The sequence below is a fragment of the Anabrus simplex genome, chromosome 2 (genome assembly GCF_040414725.1).
Source record: "Anabrus simplex isolate iqAnaSimp1 chromosome 2, ASM4041472v1, whole genome shotgun sequence".
In the NCBI taxonomy this organism is placed as follows: Eukaryota; Metazoa; Arthropoda; class Insecta; order Orthoptera; family Tettigoniidae; genus Anabrus; species Anabrus simplex.
The window spans coordinates 1,023,046,055-1,023,069,558 of NC_090266.1; the positions used below are offsets into that span (position 1 = coordinate 1,023,046,055).

Here is a 23,504-nt window from a genome sequence, read left to right on the forward strand (position 1 = left end):
GTTAAGAGGGGGGGGGCTTCTATCCAAATCTTGAGTAGCTGTTTGTTTCTTTCGAGGTAATAGAATGAGTGAAGCATCCCTTTGACTGCTGCTACAAAGTCTTGTGGTCTTTCTTACGTTACTGTGACTTAAATAAAGCGAAACATGTCCCTGTAAATTCGTGTTGTTGTATTATGAACTAGCAACACAAAACCAATTTGTATTGAATAGGTGGATTAAAATAATCACTATATTGTAAGCATTTATAGCAAAATTTAAATACGGGTCTAATCATGAGATTAGTTACTTGTAACACTGTGAGTCTTCACTACTTTTGATTAGTACCCCAACATGACAAATAGCATGGTTCTACTTTACTTGCGACATGTACCATTCTGTGGGGCCTTAGACGTGGATTTTGCACCCCTTTAGACATCAAGCATCCTCAATTCAGGATTCTGCTTTATGAGTGGTCCCTTGGTCAGTAATAAATTATATATGATCCTTTTTTTTTTTAGTTGAATCCACTAATTTTTTTGTTTGCTCGTTTTTTGTTGGTTTTTTTTTTTGCTTCATGTCCATCCATTCCTTCTTCATGACGATTTTTTTTCTCTTGTTCAGTGGATGATTTTGAATTTTTTGTTGTCATTTCATTTCGTACCATTAGGGGCCGATGACCTCAATGTTAGGCCCCTTTAAACAAAAAGCATCATCATCATCATCAACAGAGCATACTTTGCAGTACTACCACTTTTCAGAAGTAGAGATATAAACCAGAGCTTAAAAGTTATTATATACAAAACCCTCATTCGCAGTATAGTGATGTATGGAAGTGATACGTGGACCCTCCCAAAGAAAGCCGCGTAGAAGGCTTCGAAAGGAAAATCCTGAGGAGAATTTATGGACCCATATGCATACAAGGGGAATGGAGAATTAGATATAACAATGAACTATATTCCCTGTATGGGGAGGCACCCCTGTCGCATGCCATTCGAATGAAGAGACTTAAATGGGCAGGTCATCTAATTAGGATGGAAGAACACCGAATCCCAAAGAAGGTATTCTTAGGAGACTTTGGAGGAGGAAGGCCTGTGGGAAGGCCATGTAACAGATGGGAAGATGGTGTACATCAGGACGCAGCACATATCCTCAAGATCCGGAATTGGAGAGCAGCTGCACGAGATCGACAAATTTGGCGGAGAGCAACTGGGGAGGCCATGACCCGAAAACAGGCCGTCGCGCCATAGGTAAGGTAAGGTAATCAAATGATTGTTGGAAACACATGGTTTAGGAAGAAGAACAGTCAGAAGATTACAAGGTATGGTTGGGGAGACAGACGAACAAAGACCATGATTGATTATATAATCATAGAGAAAGAACACCGGAAGAACCTTTTAGATGTAACAGCCATGCCTGAAGAAGCCTTTGGTGGAGATCATAGAATTGTGATAGGAAAATTGAAAGTTGGAAAGATTGAAAAGCCCGCATTAAGAAGAGAGAAAAGAATTGAAGTATGGAAGTTGAAGGAGAAAAGCATACAAGAAGAATTTCAAAGGGAAATAATACCCTTGGTACCCAGGACGGAGGTGGGGAATGTTGAAGATGAATGGAAAAGATTTAAGGAAGCACTGGTTGGATGTGCAGAAAAGGTATGTGGTAGAACATCAGGAAATGTGAAAGACAAAGAGACACACTGGTGGAATGATAGGGTAAAGATTAAATTGAAGGAAAAGAAAATGGCATGGAAAGCATGGAAAACATCTAAGACTGAAGAGAGTAGAAGAAAATATGTGGAGGCAAAGAATTTGGCCAAGAAAGTAGTGGAGGAAGAAAAGAGGAAAAGCTGGGCCTTATTCACACAGAAATTGAGAGATGATATGCAGGGCAACAAGAAATTACTGTATGGTATCTTAAGAAACAAAAAGAGAGACCAAGTAAACACCAGATTTGTGAAGGATGAAGGTGGCATAATATTAACAAAGCCAGAAGAAATAAGAAATAGATGGAGAGAATATTTTCAGAAGCTGCTGAACATAAGAACTGATGACAGTCATTCAGTGGACGACCAGGAAAGGCAATTAGTTGATGAAGAAATGGATAAAGAAATTACATTGAATGAAATTGAAATGGCAGTAAGAAAGATGAAGAATGGAAAAACTGCTGGAATAGATGAAATTTCAGTGGAGATGATAAAGGCAGCTGGAGCTGTAGGCCTGCAGTGGACATATCGGATTCTCAGGAATGTCTGGGAGAATAAGGAGGTCCCGGAGGATTGGCAAAAAGGAATAATCATCACAATTTTCAAGAAAGGAGATAAGAAAGTTTTTAAGAACTACAGGGGAATTACTCTAATATCCCATGTTGCTAAGATCATGGAAAGGATACTGGAAAGTAGAATAAGGTTGAGGGTTGAGAATCAGATACAGGAAAATCAGTTTGGTTTCAGAAGTGGATGGTCAACAATAGAGCCCATTTTCATTATGAGACAACTGATGGAAAAGCAGTGGGAGTACGGGAATGATATGGTGATGACTTTCATTGACATTGAAAAGGCATATGACAGTGTCCCCAGGACTAAAGTTTGGGACAGTCTAGTGCAAAAAGGAATTGGACAGGGATTAATAAAAATGATCATGGCATTGTATAAGGAGTGTTGTAGTTGCATGCAAACACAAGTTGGCAGGACAAGTTGGTTCAAAATAACTAGTGGGCTGAGACAGGGAAGTGTTCTATCACCAATCCTGTTTACAATAGTAATGGATGACATCATGAGAACAACAAAAGCAGCATATGGAGGAAGAGAAATGAACATGTTATTATTTGCAGATGATATTGTGATTTGGGGAGAAGACAACAGGAAGGTTCAAGAATAGTTGAATGTGGGGAATGGGAAGATCGAAGAATGTGGACTGAAAATAAGTGTAGAAAAGAGTAAAACTCTTGTTATGACTAGAGAGGAGAAAGAAGGGAAAGGTCAGATTAGACGTGCAGATAAGCCCCTCGAAGTAGTGGAAACATTCGAATACCTGGGGAGTGAATTAATGGAGAATGCTCGACTGGATGCTGAGATTAATAAGAGGATTCAAGCTGGAAGCTGTTTCTATCATAGTGTAAGAAACATGTTATGGGACAAAGATGTGCCAATGGAAGCAAAGGATACTATGTACAAGATGTATTACGTACCCATAACAACTTACGGAGCAGAAACTTGGACAGTGACAAAGAAGGATGAGAGTCGAATACAGGCAGCCGAAATGTTCTTGAGGAGTATGATACAGAAGAGTAGAAGAGACAAAATAAGGAATGAGAAAATCCGGGAAGAAATTTGAGTGGAAAAAATAAATGATAGAATAGAGAAGAGCCGACTAAGATGGTTTGGGCACATAGAGGGAATGAGTGACGAAAGAATGGCAAAAAAGGTGATGGAAATGCAAATCCAAGGAAGGAGAGGCCGTGGACGAACACGATTGAGATGGAAGGATACAATCCAACGCAGTATTGAAAGAAACCTGGACTGGGACACAGTGTTGGAGGAGGAGTGGTGGAAAGACCAAAGAAAGTGGAGAGGAACCATATTTGCCCCTACCCAGCTACAGCTGGATAAAGGGAAATGATGATGATGATGAACATGTTTTATTTATTTTGGCAGAGTTAAGGATGTACTCCCTTTCTGACACTTAACCAGTCTTAACCTTGAACACTGTTAATAATAACTACTGATGACAATGATATGAAAACAATATTAACAATTATAACAGTAACAGTATTAGTAAAAGTCATCACACGTAAATAAACAAATCATGTTGTTTGTGTCATCAGTCCATAGACTGGTTCGATACAGCTCTCCATGCCACTCTATCCTGTGCTACCTTTTCATTTCTACATAACTACTACATCCTACATCTGCTCTAATCTGTTTGTCATATTCGTATCATGGTCTATCCCTACCATTCTTACCACCTACACTTCCCTCAAAAACCATCTGTACAAGTCCTGGGTGTCTTAAGATGTGCCTTATTATTACCCTATCATTATATCTCTTCTTCTGGTGAAATTTAGCTAAATCAGTCTCCTCTCACCAACTTGATTCAGTATCTCTTTATTTGTGGTTCTGTCGACCCATATCACCTTCTGCATTCTTCTGTAACACCACATTTCAAACACTTCTATTCTCTTTCTTTCTGACCTAGTTATCGTCCATGTTTCACTTCCATACAATGCCATGCTCCAGACAAAAGTCTTCAAAAACATCTTTCTAATTCCTATATCAATGTTTGAGGTGAACACATTTCTTTTCTTAACACACTAATGACGGGCTACATTAATTAACATAGTTTCGTATTGGTGCGCGGGCGACCGGCTACGTAACTTAACGTTTTCTCACATTGCTTCATTCTTGTGTGATTTCACCCTCTCCGCCGTTTATTAATCGTGTCATTTACAAACTAAATTCTAAATACTTTGTCGATCGGAATGTTGATAGATATATTTTTCCTTGACTATGCTTTCAGCACAGGAAGTATGGTTTCATAACACTCAGTAGGTACTGCCTGACCGAGTGTATTGTCAGGTGTCAGCATGGCGCGCCGTAGCAAAGACAGCTTGAACGATGATGAAATATTTGGAGAATTCCATGGTGATAGTTTATCTGATGTTCCTATTGGTTGCGAAAATGTAAGTATTAGTGATTGTGAAGATGTGTGTCCATCAACATCAAAATATACGTGTGCAAGTGAAAGTGCGACATTCAGTTCAGACGAGTCTCTTGACGGCGACAGTAATACGAGTGGAGATGCCAGTGATAGTAGTGACAGTGAGGTTGATGGATGAACAAATAAGGATGAAAACCGAGTCCTAGAACATTTTATATGTTTTACAGGCCTCACTTATACGGCCAATAATTCCGCGAGTATCCCGGAGGTAGTAGATCGTTCCCTACGTGAGAGGTAGTAGATTGTTCCCTACGTGATGACTTGCTTCAGCTTCTTGTGGAACAAGCAAATATCTATTATGAACAAAATTCCGGGAGGTATAAAACCTCCTCCAAATCCCAGAAATGGAAATATATAAATGTGGTGAAAGGAAAAAGTACCCTCGGAAGCCCTGCAGAGCATGCGCTGCGCACAAGAAGTGCGAAGACATAAGGTACATCTGCCTGGCTTGTCAAGTTCCTTTGCACAAGTGCAGCTGCTTCACGCAATACCTCACTACATGTATTTATATTTCATCCTACTTCTCAAGCTGGTGTGCTTCTGTTGCCGGTCCACAGGAAAGAATGGAGTAGCGTGCGCCCGGACAACAATGTGTTAAGAAAGGCCTTCCTTGCTTGTGCTAGTCTGCATTTTATGTCCTCTTTACTTTTACAATCATTAGTTATTTTACTACCCAAGTAACAATATTCATCTACTTCCTTTAAGACTTCATTTCGTAATCTAATATTTCCTGCATCACCTGATATTGTTCGACCGCACTCCATTACTTCGATTTTGGACTTTAAAATGAAAATCTACAACCTGTTTTCCAGTTATTGACCGGGTCAGGGATGTAATGAATGAATCAGATATAGGCTATTAGGAGGATGGGGTCGCCACTCCCAAAGTGATTTATGAATGACTGATAGATGCTATGAAGTGAGAATGGAGAGTGTTGCCAGAATGAAAGATTACAGGGAAAACAGGAGTACCTGGAGTAAAAACCTGTTCCGCCTCCGCTTTGTCCAGCACAAATCTCACATGGAGTGACCGGAATTTGAACCACTGTATCCAGCGGTGAGAGGCCGACGCGCTGCCGTCTGAGCCACGGAGGCTCCTATTTTGGACTTACTTATTTTATTTCTTCTTATATTCCTTCTCCAAAACTCTGTCCATATCATTCAGCAATTTCTCCAGATCTTTTGCAGAGTCGGATAAAATTACAATATTATCGGCAAATCTCAGGGTTTTGATTTCCTCTCGTTAGACTTTGATTCCTTTTCCAAATTCCTCTTTGATTTCCTTTATTGCCTGTTCTATGTAAACATTGAAAAGGACAGGGGACAAACTGCAGCCTTGCCTCTCTCTGTTCTGGATTGCTGCCTCATTTTCAAAGCCTTCGATTCTTATCACTGCAGACTGATTTTTGTATAGATTGTAGATAATACTTCGTTCTCGGTATCTAATCCCGATCACCTTCAGAATCTCAAACAATCTAATCAATATTATTGAATGCCTTTTCCAGATCTATGAAAGCCATGTACGTGTGTTTGTCTTCCTTAATTCGGTCCTCTAAGATCAGACGTTAAGTCGGGATTGCTTCACGTGTTCCCACATTTCTTCTAAAGCCAAATTTAACTTCTCCCAACTCAGTTTCAAGTTTCTTTCCATTCTTCTGTAAAATAATACGTGTTAAAACTTTGCAGGCATGAGATACTAAACTAATGGTGCGGTAGTTTTCACACTTGTCAGCACCGGCTTTCTTGGGAATAGGTATTATAACATTCTGCCGAAAATCGGATGGCACTTCTCCTGTATCATACATCTTACACACTAAACGGAATAACCTCTCCATACTGGTTTCTCCTAAGGCAAACAGTAATTCTGAGGGTGTGTCACAAATTCCTGGTGCCTCGTTCCTACTTAGGTCTCCCAAAGCTCTGTCAAATTCTGACCTTATAAATTGGGTCTCCCATGTCATCACCATCAACTGCCTCTTCTTGTTCCAGAACCCTGTCATCTAGTTCTTTACCTTGATACAACTGTTGGACATGTTCCTGTCATCTTTCTGACTTGTCTTCTTTCCCTACTGATCTCATTCTTCATGACTGTCCATACATTCTCTACTGTGTTCTCTTCAACCTTTCCATTTAGTCTTTGTGTTACATGTTCCTTGAAACAATCTCTCGCACTCTTTTCTTTCAACTTGTCTAGATCCCATCTCCTTGCGTTCCTTCCTTTCTTCAATTTCTTCAATTTCAGATAGCATTTCATGACCAACAGGTTGTGGCTAGAGTCCACATCTCTCCTGGGAAAGTTTTGCAATCCAACACCTGGTTTCTGAATCTCTGCCTAATGATAATGAAGACTATTTGATACTTTCCAGCGTCTCCAGGTCTCGTCCATGTATACAGCCGTCGTTTATGGTGTTTGAACCAAGTGTTAGCAAGGACAAAATTATGATCGGTGCAGAATTCAAACAGCCGGCTTCCCCTTTCATTCCTTTGTCCCAATCCAAATTCTCCTACTATGTTAGCTTCTCTTCCTTGGCCTACCACTGCATTCCAGTCTCCCATCACAATTAGATTCTCGTCACCTTGTATATATTATATTAAATATTCTATCTCTTTGTACATTCCTTTGATTTGTTCATTATCCGCTGAACTAGTAAGCATATAGTCCTGTACTATTATGGTGGGCATTGGCTTGGTGTCCATCTTGACAACAATAATCCTTTCACTATGCTGGTCGAAGTAGCTTACCCGCTGTCCTATTTTCTTATTCATTATTAAACCAACTCCAGCAATTCCCCTGTTTGATTTTGTGTTGAGAATTCTGTAGTCACCTGACCAAAAATTGTGCGCTTCCTGCCAATGTACTTCACTTACACCAACTACATCTAAGTTTACTCTATCCATCTCCCTTTTCAGATTCTCTAACCTACCACAATGATTCAAACTTCTAACATTCCACGCTCCAACTTGAATATCAGTGTCCACCTTCGTGATGATTGCCCTGTCTCGTGTAGTTCCTACCCGGAGATCCGAATGGGGGACTACTTTACCTCCAGAATATTTTACTCGGGATGAAGCCATCATCAGTACATCCTTCAGACAGAGATAGCTGAAGAGAAGAGGAAGAAGAAATGATGATGATGAGGATATGATCTGTGAAATGAAGAGGGAAATAATGATGAGGAGGCGTTAGGAAGAGGTGTTTTCAGGTCAAAACTTGATGATTCATGCATTTTTACCTAGTATTTCGACACAGGCATGTATAAAAGCTGAGCTGCTGGACATGCTTCTGATGTCCACTGGTAAGAAATTCCATTGTCGAGCTGTGGTAATGGTGAATGATTTAGTGTAGATTGCTTGTTCTTTGTACAGGAAGGGATAAACACATGGTGCTGCAGGATTGGGTGATATGGACTGTGGAAAGGAGCTTGATAGAATAGAATACGATTATGGAGATAGGCTGGTTGAGAAATTTTAAAAATATTATATAAAAAGCAAAGAGTATGAAGTGTGAGTCATTCTTACAGGCGAAGCCACCCGAGCCGTGTGTAAGATGGTGTGACACGGTCAGCACTACGAAGTCCACAGATAAATCTTACACAAGCATTCTGAGTACACTGTGATTTCCTTCCCCAGTCTACTCCTAGGTTGTTGTAAAGTACCTATATCACAATAATCAAAATGGTGTAATGCGAATGATTCAACAAGAATATTCTTTAGTGAAAAAGGGAAAGTGAATTTGAATTTACTGAGACAGTGTAGTGTTCCATATATTTTTCTACACAGAGATAGTTTGGGCAGACCAGGGCCCTGTTTCATAAAACATCTTTCACTAATATTATTGGTAAGAAACCAATAATATTAACTAATAATAGTAGTATTATGTTTCATGAAATTATTAGCTAATAATATTAGTTATTAGATTGAGTCAAAATTATTAGTAGATGTTCCTAATAATATTAGTAAATTGTTTCATAGACAACATGACTAATAAAAGTTACTCATATTATTAGGATTATTTCCATGAGTGTATTTTGACTCATAATTTATATTATTAGTGAAACCAAAGTGAGCGGTATTTTAATATTTTGGCATAAAATCATGAAGATCACTGAAATGGTCGACTCTGATACAAATAGTGATAAGGAACGAGTGTAGGTATTCACCGTTCAATAAATGTTACGTCAAAAAGAGCCTGTACTGACATGTAACAAACATATGAATATCGGTACAATGGGAGATTTAGGTTAGATTACATAACTTTTGAGTATTTGCTTGATAGGATTAGTAGGTAAAGAATGTTCCACTGCAAGGAATGAAGCATAACCTTAAAATAGCAGCTTCGCATTGCACTCCAGCGGTTGGTAGTGATACACAGTATCACTGTGTTTCTCTAATGCAGTTCTGCTCGGACACTCCAAGTATCTTTCAAAATCTTGGTTTATATCACCAGTAAACCAAGATGATGCTGGTGATGATTATTGTTTTAAGAGGAAGTAGGCTACAAATAGGCAACCATCATCTATAATAACACTAATCAGATAGAAAAATGGAAAGGATCCGACATTTTGAAAAATGAAGGTATCGGCTAAAGAAAGAAGGGCCACGAAGGACGTGAAAATGAAAGACTCTCTCGGCCTCGCAACCTAATATTGTCAGGGTCGGAAAAGAACAAGAGTTGAACAAAGGAGGTCAGAGGGGTTGATGAAAATGAGCGTGGCAGAAGTAAGTTGAAGCAATGGCAGGACTCATCTCAGTGCCCCATGTTCGCCAACACACGCTCCCAAGTTGAGAGCCCTGGGACCCCTTTTAGTCACCTCTTACGACAGGCAGGGGATTCCGTGGCTGTTATTCTATCGCCCCCACCAACAGGGGGTAGTAAACGAAGATTTTGCTAGTCCATCTCAACAGAGATTTTTAAGAGCACATGAAATAAAAAAGTAAAAGGAACAAGGAGAGTTACAGTGCACAAAAGGCTGCAAATAGTTGACGCTTTAACTCAGTCACTTTCCGCAAAGAAACTTTCTTCTCTCACATTATTTTCACTTCTTTTGTCCATTTTCATATGTATTGAAGTCAAACAACAAAAATATCAAGTGAGCCTTTTGAACGTGTGGATTAATAGTCGGTTGCAGTCAAGCATTAGCCTACTGCTAGGAACAAACCCAAACCAAAAATGTATGCAACAGACCGATTCTAACCTCCATTTGTATCAGCTGACTAAGAATTAATATTATTAGTGAAGATATTTTATTAGTCATGTGTACATCTTTATGAAACAGAATTTGGTTAACTAATAATTATTTTTATGAGTTCTAATATTATTAGCTAATATTATTAGTTAGTTTTATGAAACAGGGCCCAGGACAGATGTTTGTCAAATATTATACCAAGATTCCTTATGTTCTGTCTATAATATATGGGAGTACCACTTACGGACAACTGTGGTAACGCTGTTCGATATGGTTTGCAAAATAATTTAGGGTAACCAATACATAATATTGACTAGGCATATTATCCATCTCTCTATTTACTTCCATCACAATGGCGAGAGGGAATAGTAATTCTCCTCCTCAAGCCTGACAAAGATCCTAAGCATGCAGGAAGTTACAAAACTATTTGTGTCACTAACTGTCTGTGAAAACTATTTGATATTTGGGAGGGTGGTTGGGTGGTACTTGGAGAAAAGAGGACTTTTGTCTGAGTACCAGGATGGTTTTCGAGCTGCCTGCTCCACCACTGACCACTTGGTACACCTGGAGATTTCTATCCAGGATGCATTTTGCCAAAAACAGCATTTGTTGGCTGTTTTCTTTGATTTAGAAAAGGCCTATGACACCACATGTTGACATGGCATCCTTTCAGTCCTGCATCAAAGGAAATTCCAAGGTAACTTGCCGGTCATTATTGCGAATTTTTTGTCCCTCCGTATATTCTGTGTCCGAGTAGGGAGGACATATCCACAGTACTATGTTCAGGAAAATAGACTCCCACAGTGATTGGTTCTCAGTGTCACTATGTTTGCAATTGGCATAAATGTTATTGTCGCTGCTGCTGGTTTAGGAGTAATACTGTCGCTACATGTAGATGATTGTGGTCTGCGTTATAGCACACAAAGTATGGCATTCGTAGAGCGACAATTACACCAAGCTATTAGGAGAGTGGAATGATGGACCTTGGAACATGACTTTCGGTTTTCAACTACAAAGACGTCTGTTGTTCACTTCTGCCAGAAGCGTACTCTTCACCTCCGTCCTCAGCTTTATTTGGTGGGGATCACTCTTCCTGTAGGGATAACACATACCGATTTCTTGGGCACCTTTTTGAAAGTAAATTATTATGGGAGCCACATGTGCATCAGTTAAGAGAAATGCGCTAAAAAACTGAATATTTTGAAGTTTCTTAGTGGCTCTACATGAGGGGGCAGTCCGCATTGTGCTCTTAAGATTTTATAGTGCACAAACTTTATGCAGGTTAAACTACAGCAGTGCAGCATATGGATCAGCATGGCAAAGCATCCTTGTGAAACTGAATAGCATCTACCACAGCGGAGTTAGGTTGGCAACGGGGCATTCTGTACAAGCACCATTGCTACCCTGATCGCTGAATCTCGTGTGCTGCCTCTACACCTGAGGTACCAACAAATGCTATTGTCCTATGCTGCATATTTGTGACGGCTGCTACTTCACCCAAGCTATCCCTGTGTATTCCATAAAGGAAACCATCGGCTGTACGCTGCTTATCCACAAGCATCGCAGCAGTTTGGTATACACTTGTATAATAGTCGCAGATCGTTTGATGTACCTTCAGTTCCTTGTGTTGTTAGAAGACCAAGTAAGGTACCTCCGTGGTTAATACGACAACCTGAAATAATCCTGGATCTGTATACCAGCCCAAAAGTGAACACTGAATCTTCCATTTATCTGACACACTTCCTGTCCATTGTTGGCTGGTATCCAGATTCAGTACTTGTTTGAACAAATGATACGAGCGCAGAAGCAAAAATAGGCTGTGCGTTCATTGTCGATAATAAGAGGTTTCCCTTTCCTCTACCGGAAACCTGTAGTGTGTACATAGCAGAGCTCTATGCTATCCTTAAAGCTCTGCAAATATCCAATAAACTCCGGCACTTCTTGGTGTGTAGTGACTCCTTGAGCTTGTTACAATCTAGTGATGCAAGTTTCCCTTGGCACCATTCAGTCGGGTATTGGTGTGCTAGCACCGGAATCACGTTCTTGTGGCTCCTAAGCCACATGGGTGTAGCGGGAAATGACTTAGCTGATATGGCTAACAAGGAGGCGATCAGTGATGTAAAGCCAATTGAAGAAAAAAATGGAGGCGGTCACATTGCCCCATTCCAGCCAGTGATATTCGTTCTCAGCTGAGACATTTGGTGATGTCCCCTTGGGAGATGGAGTGGCAGACCACCCCTTTTTCAAATAAGCTGAGATCGATAACGTAACTACGAAGATATGGAAAACTTCCCTTGGGAGTTCTCGGAGAGAAGCATTTGTATTATGTCATCTCCGGATTGGCCTTGGTGTAGCAACACACTGATACTTACTGAAGTGAGAATCTCCCCCCGTGTGTATTTGCTGCTGTTGTCTGATTGTAGTACACATTCTTATTGACAGAGTTGGGAGGTAATTGAGTAAAAGCAATTGAATGATTGGAACGATTACATTGCTAGTAATTTTTAATTACAATTGTTCCTTCTTACAAAATGTAATGTTTACTTCTAATTTACTTCTTGAAATAAAATTGTAATCATTACATTCTACAAGGGTAGCTCAGAAACTAATGCACCACTTTTTTTATTCAACAATTATTTATTGAACACAATGAAACTTATATACGAGAAAGAATTATCTTTCTCAATCAATCAATACTGATCTGCATTTAGGGCAGTCACCCAGGTGGCAGATTCCCTTTTCCTAGCCTTTTCTTAAATGATTTCAAAGAAATTGGAAATTTATTGAACAACTCCCTTGGTAAGTTATTCCAATCCCTAACTCCCCTTCCTACAGATGAATATTTTCCCCAATTTGTCCTCTTGAATTCTCACCTTATCTTCAAATTGTGATCATTCGTCTACAAATGTCATTCCACGCCATCTCTCCGCTGACAGCTCGGAACATACCACTTATAATCTGCTTACAATATTGTGATTTTTTATTCCACCTTTTCAATACAATTTGGTTTTATGTTGTTAGAAAATCATAATGCTACAACACTATTTTATAGGGAAATGTTTCACTTGATTTCGAGCATCCTCAGCCTATGTAATCATCTCAAGGTTAAGACCTATCATTTTTGATTTGCTTTGACAAATTTGTGCTTAATTAATTCTAAAATTAAGTAATAAAATACATAAACATAGGAATTTGTGAACACATTAATAGTTTAACGATATGAATGACTATACTAAAATTGGAATATCCGTTAATTCTAAAGACATTGACGTCCAAAACACAGTATCTTCAAAATGTTGAAAATTTGGCTAAAATTGTTTTCCCAAAGTTCTAGTTTATTAAAAACAATTGTAATTTGACTTCTATGTTAAAATTTGAGTCGTAATTTTTATTAAAACTTATTGGTGTCTGAAGATAAAAATCTTGGATACGTTGGAATTCTGCTTCAGGTATTAATTTTGAGGCTTGCTACTGTAATTTATTAGTTTTGAACAGTAAAATGCTGAATTAGGTAGTTTCATCAAACTAGTCCTGTTTTATCATAGTCTATCTAGTATATCTAGTCTTGTTTTGACGATCAGATTTTCCTTTGGTAGTAGTTTGTATTTATGAGGGTTTAGTCGAAAGGGACGTCAATCCAAAATCTTGAGGTGTTGATTTGTTTCTTTCACAATATTTGAATGATGGTGCGTCTGTAACAAAGGAAATTTACGTGAATAATGTTGTGTGTTAATGTGCTTTTACAGTGATCTAACAGTGTGTGTTCACTTACCCCTTTGACTGCTACTACAAACCTTGTTGTAAGCCTCTGACAGACCTCCGAACAGCTCGGTCGAAAGGTGAGCGACCCACCTGGAACACACTTTACAGAACTGTAGGTCATTTGTGATGATTGCTTGACAGCTCTCATAACTGATTCCAACTTGTTCTGCAATTTCTGATGCTGTCACCCGTCGATCGTCGTCAATGTGTCTTTAACCACACAATATTTTCGCCTGTAAGGCTGGTCCAAGGACGGCGATCGTGTTGCTGATTTTCCACACGTTCACATCCTTCCTTGAACTTTTTATGCCAGGAAAACACACACGTCCTTGACAATGTTTGATCACCGAACTGTGCAGTCAATCTCTGGCATATTTCTGCTGCTGTTACTCGTTCACGTGCAAGACATTTTATAATTATGCATTGCGCAGTGGAGGGGTGCACCTGTTGCTCCGATATCATGAGCATTACTGACTAAATGGCGGGAAATATCTAACAGCACACACTCCCCACTCCTAACGGTCCCGCCTAAGCATAGCAGAAGCGCGGGGCCAGTCTTACCAACTGTTGATGTTCAGGAACAAAAATCCTTTTTATATTCGATCGACCTTCGTAAGTAGGATATACTTGTTACGTAGAAATGAAAATTTTAGCACATGATAGGGTTGCTTGGAGGGTTGCATCAAACCAGTCTATGGACTCATAACCTAAACAAAAATATCATCCACAGACCACTCCTTACTTCCTGTATGTTCACATATTCTGAACAATAAACTGTTACAGAAACCAACATAAGTCTCATTTTCATTTTGCAATCTTCATAGATTCTTCAGGTACCTGCAAAATTTCTCCATCTGTCAATTTGTGACTGTGCAGACTCGCAAGTATGAATAGACTGTACACTTATGAGGTGGTGTTTGGTTTTGAGGTCAAAAGTTCATGTTATAATAGAAATCGTGAATGTTTATCTCCTACCCAACAATTGGCACTGCTGCTGCTATGCTGTTTTTAACATTTATAGGTAGTTCAAAGTTGTTTGAAGTTGTTTTGGAGTATCAGTTGGATTGTTTTTTAATAAACTGTATGTGATGTCCTTTTCCAGAGTGTGGGGTCATGAAAATTTTCATGTAGAATGTTTTGGATGCAAATCCCAAGACAGGTTTAGAGATTCTAAATGTGATAATGATTTTGGGTTCTCCTTTTTGGAATAAAGTTTTGGCTATGATTGTTGATTGGTATATCCTTTCCCAATTAATTTAGAACTTGATTGTTGAACACTTACACAATACACAGTGATGTTCTGTTTACTTGTGAAGATTATTCTTACCATCTAGGGCAGTTCTGTTCATCATTGGATGTATCTGTGGATATTTTGTTTGTTTGTTTGTTTGTTTGTTTGTTTGTTTGTTTGTTTGTTTGTTTGTTTGGAATATTTGAGCAGAATTCTTCCTTGATGTTGAACAGTATGATTTAGTTGTTCATTTTACATGTGATGTCATGTGATCCCTGTGAATTGTCTGTTAGTAATCACAATTGTCACAAGCTATTTCGAAGACATATGTCCTCATGGAAGAAATCTCTTTCAGTTTCAGTTCTTGTTGAATATCATAATTTCATACAAACCACCTAATATGGAAGTTCCTTGTTTTTGTTGACAGCGGATTAGTGTATTTGAGCCGTATCCTATGCGTGACACGGTACAGCATTTTTGTGAGAAGCACCTTGATAAAATCAAAGCTTACATGGAGAAGGTTTCTGTTCGCATCCCTCCTCCTGCAAAGTGTACAATCGAAGGTAAGCACTATTCAATGTAATTAATAAAATAAAGTTCTTAATATGTGAGCTGATTTAGAAATAGTGCATGTTGTTTTTACAAAAGATTTTATTAGTAAAAGCAAGATATATGCACAAAGAAAATGCATGTTTTAGCTATTTTTCAACATATGAACCAAGCCTCTCTAGAGACATTTTTCCCATCGTGACACCAAACTGTATATGCTTCATTCATAGAACTCCACTTCCTGGAAGTATAGCCATACACACATGACCGATTACACTTCGTTATATGAACCACAGCACTGACCTCCTAGGAATTCCTTCAGTGGTCTGAAGAGGTGAAAGGCAGGCAGTGCAAGGTCTAGACTGTGTTGAATACCTCCCATCCATACTTCTTGTTTGTGCATGAACAGAAGCAACATGGCAGTTAGCATTGTCAAGAAGCAGTTTGACGCTCTCAAAATTTATGATACGGCATTTGTTCGGTTTAGATGAAGAAATTGAACTGGTCATGTGCTGTACTCCCATGGAATGGAGTTCCATGAATGAGGCAGATTTAACTTGGTGTCACATAACTTGGATCATATACTGGAAATAGGTAAAAACCTGTTGTTATTTTGTGCATATTTTTTTTATTTTTCCAATTTGTTAAATATTTTGTGTAAAGAACATTGTGTTTTACTTTTCAATCCGCTGTGTTATAATCAGACTTGAAGAAAATTAAACTACATGTCAGCAATTGAATTCTGATTTCTCGTTAGCAGTACGTGATTGTGACTAAAGACTTCAATAATATATATATATATACACACAGGGTGAAGCGTAATTCGCGCACTCGGGCGTCGCAGCGCAACTCCTCACATGCCAGCAATAAAAAAATGTCTCTTACAAAATTTCGTCTTGAGAGTATATCCGGTAGAAAACGGACGTTAAAGAGTAGCAATCTGGCAACACTGTAACCATATGTAGGGTAACTACCGCTGTCAGCACATCCACGTCGTGCTGTACAGTTGGTGCAGTGGGTAGAGTTTTTGGTTGGCATGCAGGAGGTCGATGGTTCGATCCTGGGTTGAGGCGCATTTTTTATTTGCTAATTTCCATCTGACATTACCTACTGTGATACAGTAAGACACCGTTTCTGAGGTCACATGTATCCTACATTTACAACATAATAATAATAATAATAATAATAATAATAATAATAATAATAATACATTGAGATATGTACTAAACAGCATGCGGTTACCAGACGCAACACGCAATGTTGAAAGGCAGAATTATTGGGACCATGGTGATAACACATACAAATTGTAACCGAGTTTGGACATTATTCGAAGAGCACGTTGCTTGGCCTACTGGTAACGTAAGGCCCTAACGAAATGTAATGGACCTGAACGAGGCAAGAATAATAGTTGGTACTAATCTATGGGACCATTGGAGGAGGGTACAAAGAAAACAGGTTTCACATCTAGTAGATGAAGTGGTGCAAATAAATTCACGCCCACGACGTGGGAAGGGCGCCTTTCAAAGCTGACCAATGAAAACGATTGTTCGTCCATTTCTAGGATCGTAGTATGTAAGTGCAAATGGTTTCTAGAGGACCCACTGCAATCGCTGTTGACGATTAAGATGCCAGATACCATACCACCTGGACTACATTTACGAAATAAAAAACATACGCCTCAACCCAGGATCGACCACTCGACCTCCTGCATGCTAACCCAAAACTCTATCCATTGCACCAACTGTACAATACGAATAATGTCTGCTGACAGAGGTAGTTACCCTACATGTGGTTACAGTGTTGCCAGATTGCTAATCTTCAACGTCGTTTTTCTGCCGGATATACTCGCAAGATGAAATTTTGTAAGAGATATTTTTTTATTGCTGGCATGTGAGGAGTCGCGCTGCGACGCCCGAGTGCGCGAATTACGCTTCACCCTGTATATATATATATATCGAGAGAGAGAGAGAGAGAGAGAGAGAGACACTCTCTCAATCAGAATATGCAAGGAAGTAAACCTGAATTTAGAATTGAACTGATGGTATGTTTCACTAAAAATCATCCTGATCCTCTGTACATTTTCATTCTGCTTGCTTTTGAGGTCATGTTATAATTTAAATTGTGAATATTCTTCTCATACCCCTTAGTTATTACTACTGTCCATACTACTAGTACATTGCTAGCAACCCTATCATCCAAATTCTGTAACTTCAGAATGTCCTGACATGTGTCTGTAACAAGTGATAATTTATTTAGTGTGATGTTTATTATGCAATGGTGATAAATTAACAATGAATTGTACCATTGTTTTTGATGATAAAAACAAAGCAAAGTCACCTCTGTATGGGCCATGACGGCACTGAGAGTGTTGGAAGGTAAAGGCTTCCACTATCCGTAGCCTAGGTACTTGGAGGGGTATAATGGTTAGCTCTATGCCTGGCTGCCTTTGCTCCCAGGAATTAACCTGGTACTCACTTTTGGTGTAGGCTGAGTGAACCTCAGGGCCATACAGTATACATCTCCAGAAGTGGAAAACTCTTTTCTTAAATTTTCCAGCTTTCTGACGGGGTACTGAACCCACGTCATTCTGGGTGAACCAAGCACAATTTTACCGCTTCAGCTAGTCAGCCTCTTGTTTTGATGGCACTTCAAATAAATTACCTTGTTGGAGCTATATTATTCCTTATACTTGGCTGCTGGTGGGTGTGTGATTAGCTCAGTGACTTCCCACCCACAAGGTCGAGGTTTGAATCCTGGTCGGTCCTGAGTCGAGATTTTCATCTCAAGAATGACATAGCGTCAGGAAGGGCATGCGGTCTTAAACCCCTGACCGAAACCAAAATGAGCCTGGTTGGCTCCAGCAACCCCAGAAATAATTAGAATAAGCTGAAGAGTCTGCCAGATGTCTTCAGCTGCTAACTCCCAAGACAGGAACACTTCATTTTTTGTGCCCTTTACCAGTATTTTGAATGGGAAAGTATTTTTGTAGGATGTGATAGTTTATATTTGGAGTTGTTTTGGTGAGAGTTAAGGGTATGTCCCTTAGTGCAGATGTTGAGAATTTCTGTGCTTGTGTTGATGTATGTATTTTCTTGCCCTGCTTCCAGCCAATGATTAGTAAATGCAGATGTTATACTGTTATTGAATTCCAGTGCTCTGTTGTGTTCTGCATACTTTATTTCGAAATTTTGACCTGTTTGTCCTAAGTAGAATTTGGAGCATTCACTTCATTGAGTTTATTGACCAAGTGTCCTGATCTTGGTTCTTGAAGCTTTTATCAAAATTTCCGTGGTACACAGGGTGAACAAAAAATGCCGCATGTGGAGGTCGGCATGCGGTTCCTCGTCGAAATTCACAACAAAAGTTTATCTTGCAAAACCTAATACCGCCTATAGGTTTAATAGAAATGCGAGTTCAGAAACGAGGCTTTGGCAATGATGTAACGGCATGTAGCGTGGCCAAGTACAGGTCGCATGAACTCGGCGCTCTGCTGGAGCTGTCTCATTAGCTCAGTGAGACGAGGTAATGCCATAAATGCCGGTTGTGCAGATGCGCTGATGTTCAAGTCGCGTTCGCGCCAATTTTTTCTTTTTCAGTTAATGTATCAAATTGTATTCAATGTACACCTCCACTATGCAATACACTATGTTCTTTCTTACCATTACAGTTACCTTCATTTAAACATTCAGACATAACATGAACATCTTACAGATGTAAACGACCACTTTGTTTCATTCATGGCACAAATAAAGCCAATATGTAGAACATAATAGTGGATACAGTAACATCATCTCTATCCATTGCGGTACAAGGAAACACAATACAGTACAGTAGGTAGGCTACACTGGATTGCTCGTAATGCTACGCGCAATAATTCCATAGTGTACACGTGACGTCCAGTCTTATCTTCACAGAGCCGGTATGTACACTTACGAGCTATGTTCACTTCACAGCAGATGTTCAAAGTGACCACCTTGCATTTGCAAACACTTCGCCACTCACTGGAGCATACTTTGCAGTATGCACGCAAGCTATTAGGTCTTGTACATCCATGGGTGAAGTACTCTAAACATGTTCCTGTAAGTGTCCCCACAAATAAAAATCTAGTGGATTAAGGTCTGGGGAATGTGGAGGCCAGAACATTGGACCTCCACGACCAATCCATTTCCCTGGAAATGCTTCATTTAACCAGTTATGCACAGTAATTCCAAAGTGTGGTGGTGCACCATCATGCTGAAACCATAGCTGTCGCCGAACACCAAGTGGAACACTTTCTGAAGTGTCAGGCAAAGTATTGCCCAGAAACGTACGATAGCGGAGCGCATTCAACTTGTCCGGCAATAGGTAAGGCCCTCAAAGCACTCCTCCCATGATTCCAACCCACAGGTTTATGCCAAAGCCTGCCTGAAAGCCTCATTCACGGGTGACATGTGGGTTGTGGACAGACCAATAATGGCTGTTGTGATGGTTGAAAATACCTTCCCAAGTGAAGCTACATTCGTCATTCCATATCGCATTCTTTATAAAATGTTCGTTATCTTCAACTTGTTGCAAGAGCCATTCACCGAACTGTACTCGTTGAATGCGGTCTTCTGGCCGCTGGTGTTGAGTTAACGTGTAATGATATGGATGCAGTTTTTCGTCGTGAAACACATCAACAACCAGTGTTTTGAGATACCTGGAACTGCCTTGCAATATCACGGGTACTTTGGCGAGGTGATTGGTGAATGGCTTCAAGAATGTCGTGCTCTGTTTGTGGAGTACGTCTAGTCCTTGGACTACCTCTGTCCACTACTTGTGGACGAAGATTACCGGTTTCCCGCAGGCATTGCTCAAGGCGATGAAAAACATTCTTTGTAATAGATAAGAAAAACATTCTTATTGGGATGGCCCCTTTGAGGGTACCATGCTGCATACTCACGAGCAGCAGCAGAAGCTTGGTTATTGGATGCACCGAATACTAAAAGCATATCAACATATTCGCCGTTTGTATACTCCATCAGGAAGCCTCCCTACATGCACTTGACAGGACCAGTTATGGTTGTGCACTGCGTGGTTAGTCGACTCATGCATTTACTTGAATAGATCGCACTGTCATGTGTTTGCCTATTGTCATGTGACAACAGGATATCATGCTTACAAATGCAGTTACACGACGGGAACTTGGGACCTGATGTCACACCCACAAAAGAAAAAAAAAACCTGACGTAGATTCAAGCCGTAGCTCCATGGTGCACGTGGGTTTGATAACACAGCCGTCTACTCAGTGAGCTGTGACGGCGGGTACGGTAGAGCGGGATGATGCACGTTTCTCTACTACATTCCGATGCGCTGCAGGATGTGACAGTGTTGCCAGCTTCTCGTTTTCGACTTGTTTTCCAACAGCACCAGATCCGATTTGGCTATAGAAACTTTTGTCTTGCAATGGGATGAGGAATCACATGCCGACCTCCAAGTGCAGCATTTTTTGTTCACCCTGTATATGTATGATGGGTGATGTATTTCAGGGGATTTGAATTGTGGCTGTTCATTTTGTGTGTGTGTGCGTGCATGTGCTCACGTGGGTTAATTTAACTGGATCTGTTGTCAATGGTGAATCATTTTGATGCATTTTCTTACTAGTGCACGAGAAGCTTGAAATCAGGTTACAAGAAAACTAAACACAAAAACAGGGAATAATACCAAATACATTAGAGACAATGCAGGATGCTTCTTGTTTTAACCTTGTTAATTGGTCGGCAGTTGGCAAGTGACATTCATAGATATGGTAACTTTGTGCTAAATTCAAATAACAGTGCAAGATCTTAGACAGAAATGGGTAAATAAGTTATGTCGAGAAACGAACTGTTATTAAGGTATTAACTTCACAGTTGCTGAAGCAAACCTAGATACATGAAAGAATACTGTAATTATTTCAGTAGGATATTACTGGTATTTAAAGACTGAATGATGTATGTTCAGGATATGAAATGCACTATTTTCACACCAGGCAAATGCTGGCGGCGATGTACCTTAATTAAGGCCACGGCCACTTTCTTCCCACTGTTAGGCCTTTCCTACCCCACAGTCGCCATAAGACTTATCTGTGTCGGTATGATGTAAAGCAAATTGTTGGGGAAGAAAGAAAAAGAGCACTATTGAGAAAATCTCTCAATCATGCATTTACTTTTAAAAATTTGCTTTAGGATTCCTGCCTGAATGTTTATGGTTAGACTTTTCATTTTCATCTAAAAAACATCAACTGCTCGGTGGAAATGAATGAAAGTGCAGTAAAATGTTGCCACAGGTCTCCCACACCTCCTCGAAACCTGGCATGAAGTCAGCATGACTATAGCGCCAAATGGGTCTGGTCCCACAAAACAAGGCAGTTGAAGGAACGGGACAAGACAGTGTGAGTCAATCAGCGAGCTGTTACAGTGCACTTTGGTGGTGTTATTCATTACAGCATGGCCTGGAGATAACTTTTGGATGACTTCACATCAGAAAGAATCATCGGGAAACTTGAAGAAGGATGAAGTGGGACAAGTGTAGCCCCAGAGTTTGGTATTGCTCACAGCATTGTTTCACATGCATGGAGAGCATTCCGAGCCACAGGCACTGCTGCCCAAAGGAGAGGAGGGCGTCGACCATGGTCAACTACAGCAGCAGATGACTGTTACATTGTTCAGCAGGCAAGAAGAGATTCACATCAAATAGTGGGTGCAGTTGCAACCACATTTAACAGGACTGCAAGGTACCCAATCTTACGCTCCACGGTGGCACGGCGACTGCATAAGGGTGGTCTGTTTTTCCGACGATCATTACGTTGTGTTCTGTTGACACCCGCACATTGGCAGCACCATTTGCGATGGTGCCAAGAGCATCAGTTCTGGACTGACATGGAATGGGGTTGTGTTCTTTTCTCAGATGAAAGCAGATTCAGTCTGAGTAGTGATTCTAGACATACCCTCATGCTGCAAGAGTTGGGAACACATAATGCACCCAGGAACATTGTCGAACATGATCATTTTGGTGGTCCAAGTGTTATGGTGTAGGGAGGCATAACGTTGCATGGGCGTACCGACTTCCAAATCTTTGAACAGAGTACACTCACCAGTCAACGTTATTGTGACAGTGTACTCCTTCCCCATGTGTGACTTTTCAGGGGTGCGTTCGGCCCTGACTTCATTTTTATGGATGACAATGGACAACCACATCGAACAGCACAGGTGGAGGAGCTCTTGGGACGAGAGGATATTAGGCGAATGGACTGGCCTACCCATTCCCCCGACTTAAATCCTGTCGAGCACGTGTGGGACATGTTGGGCAGACGTATTGCAGCACGTCCACATGCACCAACGACCATCCAGCAGCTGTCAACTGCACTAGTGGAGGAAGGGAACGCCCTACCACAAGAACTCCCTAACCAATCTTGTGGCCAGCATGGGAACATGTTGCAGAGCATGCATTGCTGTCCGTGGTGATAACGCACCCTTTTTAGAACCATGTTCCTTCTTTTGTGATGTCTAGGGGACCATCATGATTCGCAGTGACTTATGTGTATTTTACTATCTCTGTGTAGAAGTGTTATTTCTGTTAGTCTCATCGTATATTCCTTTCAGTTGCCTACCGTACCATACTGTAGCAGTTCTTCCTACGTATGGTTCAAATTTCATCGAGCTATGTTACTTGGCAGTGACACAACATGCGAAAGTTACTTTATTCCTTAAGTTTTGCACTGCAGTGTAGACACGTAGTGCGTGTTTAACTGAAGTGAGCAGAGATTGCAGTCTCCTGTCAGTTGCAGTAGATGTTAGCTTGCTTAAAGTTAAGACGTGAGTACAGTGCAGTGTAGTTATTTTTTAAGCATCATGCCCCTCCTTTCTTGCACACTTCATCTAAGTCACTTCTCTGACATTTCAAAATCCACTGATCATATATACAAATATTATATATTGATACTGAAGTTAATGTGTTGTAGTATAAAATAAATTACCCCCTATGTATAAAGGAATGGATGATAAACATAAAGTTGAAAATTACAGGCCAGTCATTTTGACGTGTGTTGCATGTAACCTTTGGGAAAGCAACATTTCTGATTATATTA

The 23,504-nt window shown here is 40.1% G+C and overlaps 1 protein-coding gene across 5 annotated transcripts in view; it reads left to right on the top strand.

Moving 5' to 3' along the window:
* The window catches only part of melt (melted), a 611,799-nt gene that overhangs the window by 430,166 nt on the left and 158,129 nt on the right, over positions 1–23,504 (top strand). For all 5 annotated transcript variants that reach the window (XM_067141908.2, XM_067141909.2, XM_067141912.2 and 2 more), the window contains one exon: positions 15,297–15,432. In XM_067141908.2, coding sequence (XP_066998009.1) covers positions 15,297–15,432 — 136 coding nt within the window. The remainder of the gene's footprint in view (positions 1–15,296; positions 15,433–23,504) is intronic.